Source organism: Podarcis pityusensis, assembly GCF_964106645.2.
Source record: "Podarcis pityusensis genome assembly, chromosome: 2".
Lineage (NCBI taxonomy): Eukaryota > Metazoa > Chordata > Lepidosauria > Squamata > Lacertidae > Podarcis > Podarcis pityusensis.
In genome coordinates this window covers 51,672,029-51,683,384 of record NC_138029.1, presented here as the reverse complement: position 1 = coordinate 51,683,384, position 11,356 = coordinate 51,672,029, and the positions used below count along the sequence as shown (strand labels likewise).

The window sequence follows — 11,356 nt, the reverse complement described above, 5'->3', positions numbered from 1 at the left end:
CCCTGGGGAAGGTGTGCAACGCGTCATGCGTTTCATACTTTCCATTAAAGTTTTCTTCTCATCCCAGGGCTGCTCTGAGGCTTTGCCTTCTTATATCTCTCACTGGAAACCATTGTGTCATTAGCGAGGCAAGGTGCCTCCCAAGCGCCATTTGTTTTATATCAACAGACTAAAAGATGACCTGGATCAAACTGGTGACTATTAAATAGTCCTGGGTTGAATATTTGCCTATTTCAGTTTTATTCTGGAGGGTAAATATTTCTTTTTTAAAACAGCAACAGCAGCTAGAACCCTTAATTACTAACTATTCTGCCCTTTCCCAGTCAGGTACAGTGCCATTTCTGTCTTTCAACATCATTTTTTCATTTCCCTTCTCAAAGTGATTCCAATAAGGGAATCATGTAATAAACATGACACCATACAACAGACAAGGATATCCATTCCCTTTTAGAATGAACCCCCACAACACACCAAAACAATGTGGCAATTTTTGAATCTGTAAAAAAAAGGGGGGGAGAGTTCTGCTATTGGTTCAGCCCTATTATTCCATGTCTCTGCCAAAAAACCAGCGACCTAGAAATAATGTGGTGCAATTATAGCCCCAAAGAAGCCTAAATCTGGGTGTTACACATGCTCCACCCAGGAATTTCAGGTCATTACTTGCCTTGTGTTTATATTTAAGACTCTGAGCAGGCTCTGTTATGTCAGGCTGCTTTCAGTTTGTTATATAACAGGTGCTGCCTGCCACTTGAAAGTCAGCTCAGTAACTTGGCTTACTGGGATGACAGCAGAATGGATGGAGAGGCAAGCTTAGCGTACTGTAGCCAAGTTCCTTGTGAGCATGACCTTCTCATGCAGCCTTGGCAAAACCCTCACGGAAGATCGAAACCCTATTTGTCCCACAATTGACAGAGCTGAAACTATTTTTTAAGATTAAACAACACCCTCTCCTTCCCACAAACACCAACAGTGCATTTGAAAAATCTTTATTGTAGCTACTTTCTTAATACTTCTGCCAGTCTAGAGGTGGAGAAATGATTTCAGCCTAGGATCCACATTATCTTCTTGACAACCTTCCAGGGACCACATAGTGGGCATAGTGAGGTCATAGAAGAGCATTGGATGTAAATTTCACCTTCGTCCAATAAGCTAGTTTCCTCCACCCAGGCAAGGGAAAGGAATTATTGCAGTTTAAGGACACATTTCAGCCAGGCAAAAACACCCAGGTTTCAAAGTAGGTACAATGGGGGGTATCACTGAGACTGTAGCGAGGGGGTCTGTGACCTGTGACTTCCAAGAGTTAGGAGGAGCCCGATGGCCAGCCCAAGTTCTGGAAATGATAAGAACAGTTTTGGTTTCTTATTCCCAAAGCCCAGTGGATGCAGATCTTAACAAAACCTTGTGAAATAATCTTAGAACGGAAGGGTCGTAGGTTAATCATGCAGCCTTAACCACATGGGGAAGATTCTAGTGAGAAATTCCAGAAAATTGCCTGTTAAAACCAAGGAAGCCAAATGTCAAGATATAAAGAATTTTATTAGAAAGAGAAGGGAAAGAAAGGGGAAGTCAACAACCACACACACACACACACACACACACACACACACTCATGGAGGGGGGGTCGGTTTGGCTTGCAAATAAAATCAATACAGTCCATTTAACTGAACTAGCTACTTGTGAGCTACTTGAGCAGTCTTGGGTTTCGGAGTTCTTTGCAGAAGAGTGGTTCTGGACTTCTGGTCAGATGTTTCCAGGAGGACCAACTCTCACATATTTTTAGGAATCTGAGACCTATTTAAGCCAACCCCTTTATGGAGACCGATTGTTCTTTTATCCATTTGAGTGCTATGCTCCATTTCTAATGTCATGATTTACGGAGGCATTGAGAAATTTATTTAGAAAGTAGTTCCACCTTCTTAATCACGCTATGTGTGTCAGTCAACAGAGCTGGCTAACTAGATGCAGCATTATTTAAAAAAGAGCTTAACTCCAAATGTTTATTCAGAGATGAAGCTCAGATATTCGCTTATTCATACTTGATGTTCAGGATCCAAAATCCCAAACACCCTCAAGACAAGATGGCAGCATTGAGCTACGTTGGAATATAGGGGTTCCAGAGAGGCAGGTACACTCAAACCTCAGTTCCCGAACGGATAGGTTTTGGAACGTTTTGGCTCCCGAACACCAAAAACCTGGAAGCAAATGCTCCATTTTAAAAACATTTTTCGGAAGCCGAACACCCGACGCAGCTTCCGCTGGAGTGCAAGACGCTCTTGGAAGCTGCACCTCAGTTGTAGAACATTTTGGAAGCTGAACGGACTTCTGGAATGGATTACATTCGACAACTGAGGTTTGGCTGTATTTGGATTTGGGAAGATGATCACATGAGGGTCAAGGACGAAAATAAGTTTCCCTTACTGAATAGTAAGATGGTTTGGCATTTTGATATTGAAGAGGAGATGTAGCCAGGACCTCAAGATACAAATTAGTGGAGAAGGGTGAGTGTATTCAGGAGTATTTCCTGCTATATCTTGGCTGTGCTCCATCTATGCCATTGCTCACATCACTTTTCTTCTTGTCCTAGTCACACATAAAACTATGAATCTTTTTTTTTTAATCTGCAAAAAAGGACATTTATGTATTTCTAAACAGATTGTCAAAAGAAGGACTTAAACATATATTTCAGAGAATTTTTTGAGCAAACGCTGTGTCAGAATATTCAGTAAGTGTGAAAGTGGAAGCAGAATGATCTTCATAGTAGGCTACAAGGTGTGGATCGGGCCAGTCCACATCAGAGTTTTCAAAGAATGGATTCCTCGGATATCCCTAGTAACAGCATCTTCAAAGCCCTTCAAAATGCAGTCTTACTCATAAGACAGCAAGCATCTTTCCTGCCATCAATTTGCAGGAGTCAATCATTTGCTTGACGTCTGGGGAAAAAAATGTTTCTGGTCTTACTTGTTGACCCTAATGACAGATTTAGCTGCAGCTGAAATGTAAACATTATGATAGGGATTCTTTCTGCACCCAAATGGAAGAGAAATATAAATCTGCCTTAAACTGGAGTTTGAGTGCATTCAAATATCAATGCTTAACAAACTGTGTTCCCTCCTCCCACCGCCAGTAGGATCTCACACTTGATGGTATATAGAGGCAGGCAAAAGATCCTTCCCAGCCTAGGACTTTCCCTCATCTTAGAAAGCTACTGCAACCACCAGATTTTTCTTTGGTCAACCAAGATTTGGAAAAGGGGAAGGGAGAGAGGCTGTTTGCCAGCAAGTAGAAAAAGCAAATTAAATTAGAGGAGCAGGTCAGGGGGGCAGCTACTCCAGCGCAGTCACACAACAGCAGTTGCTCTTTTTTAACTCTGATAAGGAGAACATATTTAGAAACAGGAGGTCACAGGCCATGGTTTGCTTTCTGAATTTGTTGGTGCAGTGGTCATAGAGCATGGGCGTTGAGAAGGCAGATTCGTACACAGAAGGGAAACCCTGTGATCTTAGCAGCAAGCAGAACTGTTTCACAAGTCAGCCGACAGCGGCAGAGACCAAAGCTGAAAGCTCAGACTTTTGAATCCTTGAGAAGAGTAGAACTAAACTGAGCATGCAAAGAAATTTGAGGCTTCCCGGGACCTCTGTTTTTGTTGTTGTTGTTGTCAGATATAATATTAGCCAAGAGCAACAATTCCACCTAAAGTACTGCTATTCACACTACAACGCACAGTGTGAGCAGAAGAGGCTGGCCTTGTACATCCCACAGAAAATTTAACTGGAGGAGGTGTGATTGTAAGAAAGATTGTGGTTGTTTGTTTGTTTCTCACCCATAATCAGTGCATGGGTGTGTAAGAGAAGGAATGTTTAGGTGGAACAGACTGCTGCAAAGCCAAATAAATAAGTGCTTAATAATAGCTACCAGTTGGCTTTAACAGTCACTGGAGACTGGGGAGTCGTATTTCATCCTCAGTTAAAAATCATTTATGTATAATTCCTAGTGTACAAAATGCTTCATAATTATGTTGACAACAGGTCCCTGAGGCTGGATTCCCGGCATTCTGCAGCTATGAGGGTAGAGTTCTGAGACATTATTTTGGCAAACGTGTGGCCCTCACCTTGCATTTGCAAATATAATGGGATTAAGGGTATTTAACCCCCACCCTCTTATGCCCACTGATTTGTTTGGTTTTTTGACCCCCAAATGTCCATCTTTCTTCTGGGGACCCACATTTCCACTATTTATTTTGCAATTTGCAGGGGCAAATGGGCAGGTATGGTAAGGAGTTAAGCACCCCATCCTGTCAGCTGGTTCTTCCCTCAAGTCCCACATCAGTCTTTAAATAGTGTGATGCAGTGTGTATAAAAATGATACAAAAGAATAAGAGGTAGTAACAACATCATCAACAGCAATCCAACTCCTTTAAACTACAGCTACAGTAAGGTTCCCCTAAGATTAAAATGAACTCCGAACTTAATGCACACACTGTCTCTTAAAAACAACAAATGGAATTATGAAAGGACACTTTTCTTTTTTAAAGAACCAAAGGAGGAGGCCATCTTTATTAGCCATATCACAACACAATAGTTCATGTATTACTATCGTGGTTTGAGATTGGGGACAATGTACTAATATGTCATCACAGATATGGGAATCTAGGTCAGCCTTTGCCAACCCAAAATCCTCCAGGTGTTTTGGACGACAATTCCAATCAGCAGGTGTGTGAGTTTTAGATGAAAACATTTGGGGGACACCAGGTTGGTGAAGTCTAGTCTTGTTTAGGTGGTGCCACTCTGTATCTCACCAGGATTATCCACTCAGCCCATGTTGTTGATCTTGCCTGCTGGTCTTGTGACCAGCAAAACGAGCTCTGTAATATGTTCAGTTTTGAAATTATTGTTTATTTCTTAAGAAAAACCAGGGAAAAATTGAAATCTCTTGGTCACCTCATAAAGTCAGTGGCAACCCTCTAACAAAATTTGAGAAGGAATCCCACCCCTCTCCCTGGGATTTCTCAAGAAAGGTTCGTTTCACCCCCCACCCATTTTTTCAAAATGTTTAGCATAGCTCTGCTTCCTGATGCATCTGTGGGGTGTGATCCTGCAAGCACTCCAGTGTACTTCATGCACGTCAAGGAACTTAAGTTTGCAGCCACTGAATTTGTGTTTTGCTCCTCTATCCTGCAAATGACTGGCTCGACTTTTCTAGAGTGCCAGTTCCCCTGGAAGCGTCGGTTCTAGCATAGGAAATCTCCCTTTGTTCTCCTTGGAGCCTTTTGAGATTCCCTTTCCAACATACTGATAGGAAATTACTTCTTTTGAATCTATTGTGAGAAGGCAAGTCTTGATTAATTCAGAGTCAGTGATTTCCTTTTCCCCAATTGTCCTTAAAATGGCCTTTTATGTGGCACTAGATCCCTATTGATAGCCCCCAAGCAAGTTACAAGAAGGATTTATATGTGTACGTTCTACGCACATCCTGTTTGCAGATATGCTGGAGAGAGTTTTCAGGTCTGCAAACAGTTCTTCGTAACGTTTGCGAACACAAGCAACAGTGACAGTAGATGTGAGAGACTGCATCTCACTGTACTCGTTCAGGCTAAACAGTGATGTTTCTGAGTTTGATTCCATTGAAGAGAGATGACAAGAGATGTGAAGGGTTCATTAAGCTGGCCTCTCCAGAGACCTACCCTTGTGGATGAGGGCTACCCCTCAAGACATGTCCCCCACCTTGCAGAGCTTTGTTCCTGTCTTCCTTTGCATATGGGAACCTTCAAATGATAAGGAAGATCCGCCCTTTAAGGGATTAGGGGTTTAGTAGAAATGTGTGATGTTACATTATGGTTTGTTTATATTCCACTTCCTGGTCAAAGACCCCCCCCCCCCCCGAGGTATACAGCATATTAATACAAAAAAATATACAAATGGATCAAAACAACAAAAAATGCCACAATCACAAAATGCCAATCAATCACACTTGATATGTGTTCTGAACTCGGCCTAGTATACCTGAAGGAGTATCCCCACCCCCATCATTCAGCCCGGACACTGAGATCCAGCTCCGAGGGTCTTCTGGCGGTTCCCTCCCTGCAAGAAGTGAGGTTGCAGGGAACCAGGCAGAGGACCTTCTCAGTAGTGGCGCCCGCCCTGTGGAATGCCCTCCCATCAGATGTCAAGGAAATAAACAACTATCTAACTTTTAGAAGACATCTGAAGGCAGCCCTGTTTAGGGAGGTTTTTAATGTTTGATGTTTTATGGTGCTTTTAATTCTGTTGAGTGGCTGGGGAAATCCAACCAGGTGGCTGGGGTATAAATTATTATTATTATTATTATTATTATTATTATTATTATTAACCTTGTGGCAAACAGGAAGGGGGGAATCAAACAAACCACCCCTATCTTTCACCTAGGATGCACAAACTCCTATCTTTCCCTCATAGCCATGGTTCCATCTCTCACCCAGGGGGAATGGGGAAGGGGAGCAAGGGAGACCACAAACACTGGCTTTCTTTTGGGACCACTGCTGTAACATTCAAATAGGACATTGTAACAAGGGTGTTACTAAAGAATGATGCTTTCCTCCCAAAATTTTCCTGCAGTCCAGATCCTGGGGATCTGTTTGTAAAAGGGAAGGAAGCAATAATATACTAATAGAGATTAGCATGAGCGAGACTTTAGAACCTCTTTTGTGGTGGAACGGTTGTTCAGCTCGGTAATGTTTAACTTATGTATCCTTTCATTGGCAAGAAAAGAAGATTTGTGGGATGCAAATTGTATAAAATCACCAACTGTGGCTCTGCAGAGAGCAAGCTGACAGGATGAAAAGAGGGCAAACGTGTCTGGTTTCATTGCTTTCAAGAAGTGGCAGGACGGGGGAATATGAGCTTTGTTAGCTGAGTGTTTTTATCCCATGACACAATATAAAATATTCCCCACCCAATCCCAGGTCACTGTAATCTTATGTGTCCCTTTCTTCCAAATGTCTCTATTCCATTAGCACAACACTGTTCTTTTTTTAAAAAAGTGCTTCAAACAGATTTAGGGCTAAAATGTTTTCCCAGCAGGAGTCCACTTCCACCCATGCAGCTGCCATTTTCCAAACAGCAATCCCTCTGGACTTGATCTTGGATGGATCCTGCAAGGGTACCCATTTCAGGCTGCAAGCCTATATGCACTCACCTGGAAGTAAGCACCACAACCTCCGAGTAGACATATGTAGGATTGCGCTGTTGAGCAGTGAAAGCTCCAGCTAGATCAGTGTTTCCGAAACTTGGGTCTCCAGCTGTTTTTGGACAACAACTCCCATCATCCCTAGCTAGCAAGACCAATGGTCAGGGATGATGGGAACTGTAGTCCAAAAACAGCTGGAGACCCAAGTTTCGGAAACACTGAGCTAGAACAGTTGCAGATGGGGTCTCCAACAAAATGCTCCCAATAACTCCAGAGTTGATTTAAAAAAAAAAAATCTATAGTGAATGCTTTAATCATCCCAATATATCTAGTTACCCAAATCCATTCAAATCAATGAGTTGCTAACATTCAGGATGATGGGTAAAGGAAAGGACTCAGCCATTCAAATGTGGGCAAAAGGGTTCCAGCTGGCAAATGTTAGATTCATATGCTTTGTGTGCTTCAAGTTTCCTGCATCCTAGGTTGGCTTTGGCAACAGTATATTATTTGGTGACTGTAAAAGAGAAGCTGTCTTATGTAAATGCACATGCCTGTTCATAGCTATCAAGGTTCAGAAAAGGCTTAAGCATTCCGGTTGCTTGTTTTCATGATGCATCTGCATTTTTGCATGATACGCAAATGATATTTATGCAGAGGAGAGGGACATGCCACATCGCATGTCAAGAGCTCTCCACTATTTATGCTCCGCGTGTCATTATATTTTCCATGCAAAACCCCGTTCCTCATTAAAGAGTAACAAGCTTCTCTGGGAAGGTTCAGGACACAAGTCTCTCACTGGCCAGTATCTTGCCCTGCTCCTCTTGGCCAAGATCTGTCATCTATTTATGCTCTGCCTCATGTGGAATCTTGTTCCTCCTCCAAGAGAAATTAGCTTCTCTGGGAAGGTCCTGGGCACAAGTCTCTCATTGGGCAGGAACCTCGCCCTTCCTGCTCGCTATAATAATGTAGCTTCTTGTTTCACACCTTGTAAATGTCACTTGGGAGAGGGGAGCAGCAGCTGAAATTTGCAGTGTACGTGACCAGCCACCTTTTCAATCTCATCTCAAGATCCCCACATCCCTTGCTTGACTAACCTGCTCAGATTTATCAAGGGGTATATATGGGTGAAATTGCACAAACCCAGTTTTATTATGAGCAGTCAAACTTGGGAGTCTAAAATGCTGAGAGGAAGATGCACCGTCATAGAGTGGAAAACACTGTAAGAGTTCAAAGATTTCAAGGTTATCTTCTTTCTCCGAATCCTATTGAGTCAAGCCCTCCTTCCCACTCCCAGGAAAACTGGAACCCAGTACATTTGCCAGGGCAAATGCTTGCTACTCACATGCCTGAGATACTTTTTGAAAACCCAAACTCCAAATCCTTATATTCATATCTTTAAAAAAAATTCAACAAGGGGAAAATTTCTATTCATGTGATGTTTATTTTATCTATATGTGTGGGTTGTTTCTATCCCATCTACTAACTGAATTTCTGAAAGCAGCAAGCAGCTTATTTCAAGTACAATGAACTAGAAGGGCAATGCCATAGAGCCGAGCTCCTGACTGGGGCATTACTACTGCTTCCTGGGCAGGGCAGGGCAGGGCTGCATGGGCACACCTTAAGAGCTAGTCCACAACCCCCACAACCCTGACCTGGCTCCTGCCCCATCCCAGTAAGCAGCAGCAAATGCTGATGTGGCAAAGGGAGCTCAGCACTCCCATCTCACCCTCCTGACTGCTGACCACTTGAGATTAGAGTGAGTACAGTAGGCAGTTTCTTCCACTGATAGTTGACATGCAACCAAAAGTGTCACAGACTTCTATCAGCTTGCTTTGCTCTACATGCTTTACGAAAGCTGATTTTTTGCAACTAATTATATAAATAAGTCCCACCCAGTTATGCCTATTAAATGCCATGGTGGCATCTGTTTGGCACACAGGTTTTGTTTTCCAGTAGTAGTAGAGTATAATTCTGTGCGTTGCTGTTTCCTGAAGGTTTTATATGTGTTTGTTCAAAGACAGAGCAGGCCAGCCCTGAAACAAAGTGTAATGTGCTGAATACTGGTGTGTACACATTTTCAGACAGAAGGCATCTGTCAGCTGAGCAGGTGGAGGAGGCAGCATTCAGCAAATTCCCTTCTAACCACTGTCGTCCTCCAAATCAGCTCTGGAGGGGGACCAAATATCTGCCTATCAGCACAGCAACACCAACTGGATTCCACCCTATGTGTGTTGCTCTAAATGCTCTTTTGATATTATAATGGCCTTTGTTTATCATGGCAGTGTTGTCACTCAAAATGCAACAATCTGCTTTAATAATACAGTGTCCTTCCTGGGACACATATTTGCTTTAAAATGAAGTTCCACTTTAAAAGCACCATTTTAAAAGTGTAATTTTGTTGCATGTTCTTTGCCCCCAGGCTCTTCTGAAAATACATTGGTGCATAAAGAGGAGGGCATGTTGTGCCTCATGTCATCCCTGTAACAACAGACTTGAGATCCAAAATTGTTGGCAGTAGATTGTCACCCTTTCACAGCTTTAAACACATACAAACCACTTCATTCCTCCCCTTAGTGTCACCATGTAGAGGATCCATGATTTCCCAAGTGGTAGAAAGAGAATTAGCAAAATGGGCTATAAGTAGATGGTGCACTGACCTTGTGTCTTGACAGATTTGTCAATCAATATTGAAATTTCATAAAATAAGCCTCACTGCTGGCTCCATCCTGCTGTTTCCATCCTACCTAATAAGCACTGAGCATTGCTTCTCATTTTCAAGCAATGGGCTCTGAGACCCCTCAGGTGAGACCTTCAAGTGGTCATTGGAAAGCCTGTGGCACCCTGCCAAAGAAGGGGAGTGGGTTTCCAAAGCATGCGCCCCCAGCACTCAGCTGTGTGGGCCATCTGTAACATCAGAGCAGATAAGTAAATGACAACCAAAAGGGTCACAGGACAAAATTAAATGTTGCACTAAGGAAATACCCGCAAAATCATTTCTGCTTGCCAGACAGAACAATTTCCCCAATCCATGCCTTGTTCTGGGGGTTTTTCTGACTCTCCCAATAAGATTTGGGGGAGGGCACAGGAGTTGTGTGGTGAGGAAGAAGAAGGGGGAGAGTCCTGTCATGATAGTGGGACCTGTTGCACTGGAACAGGAAGGAGTAGGCAACCTAAGGCCCATGGGCCACAAGCAACACATGGGGGTCATTTAACCGGCCCACCAGCCACCCCCAAACCAAGCTGCCCGCTCGGTGAGTCTCCGCACGCTGTGCTAAACCCGTGTGGCACGGGGACTTGCTTCTGCGGCACTGGAAATGGTGTCTGCACAGATGCAGACACCGGAAATCATGGGTGCACGGGCTTACGCATGCATGCAACCCAGCCCATGGCAGGATCTCCACTGGACTGAACTGGCCCAGGCCAGGTAAACCTTGCCGACCCCTGCACTGGAATCTGCTAGTGCAACAACTAACTTGGATCCAGCTCATAGTTCCCCTGCCAACAATGGTTATTGTGACATCAGAGTCAATCAGCCAATAGCATTAAAAATGTGAGCCTATTGGAGAGGCAGAGAAGCTGAAAGTGAAAGTAAGATGGGAGAAAGGGATTGGAGGGCCTCATCCATAGCCTCACTTAATGAGGGCGTTGTTTGCTAATTGTAACTTAGTGGGGTAAGCCAGTAAGAAGTTTTGTAGAGATTGCATTCAAATAGTAGTTCATGGCAATTCAGAGGTAAATTGCCTTATGATACTCCCGTGATGCTTTCTTCTTATTTGCAGTTGTCAAAATACCCTTTCACTATGCTCTTGGTGGCTTATACCTGCATGCAAATGCCTGAGAGACCATCCCTTAGAATTCACTCTCCATTCTTCTGGAGAAAAGTTAAGAAACTGGGTATGCATCTCAGCAAGTCTATAAATATTTCTAGTAGAGCAACCTGGGGAATTGGAAAAGGAGGGGTCCTGGTACAAGACCATGCAAACAGGTATGCACAAATGGTTATCATGAGCCTGGAACACATACCATAGAACAAGTGCTATCAGAACAGTATTGAGTTGTAAAGACCTCCCATAGATTTCCTGGTGATTGCCAGCATTTCATAAACATGTCATCTGAAAGAAACCGAGGGGTTTGATCACGAGGAAGTAACATTTCCCAGAACGGGTTAGAGGAGCTAGTCAGCCGGTGGGAATCA

At 43.3% G+C, this 11,356-nt stretch overlaps 1 protein-coding gene and 1 long non-coding RNA gene across 3 annotated transcripts in view; one reads left to right on the top strand and one right to left on the bottom strand.

Moving 5' to 3' along the window:
• Positions 1-11,356, top strand: part of ADRB2 (adrenoceptor beta 2) — a 59,412-nt gene that overhangs the window by 32,288 nt on the left and 15,768 nt on the right. Inside the window, exon 2 of one of the 2 annotated variants that reach the window (XM_080997230.1) lies at positions 6,744-6,820. The exons of the other annotated variant lie outside the window; for it this stretch is intronic. Coding sequence (XP_080853356.1) covers positions 6,744-6,805 — 62 coding nt within the window. The 3' untranslated portion in view covers positions 6,806-6,820. Of the gene's footprint in view, positions 1-6,743; positions 6,821-11,356 lie in introns of those variants that run through there. 2 annotated transcript variants of the gene reach the window in all.
• On the bottom strand, positions 920-10,715 carry LOC308472432. Its single transcript, XR_013983512.1, has 3 exons — positions 10,527-10,715; positions 9,819-10,065; positions 920-2,930 (listed from the first exon to the last, which is right to left on the bottom strand). It is a non-coding gene; the product is annotated as an uncharacterized lncRNA (long non-coding RNA).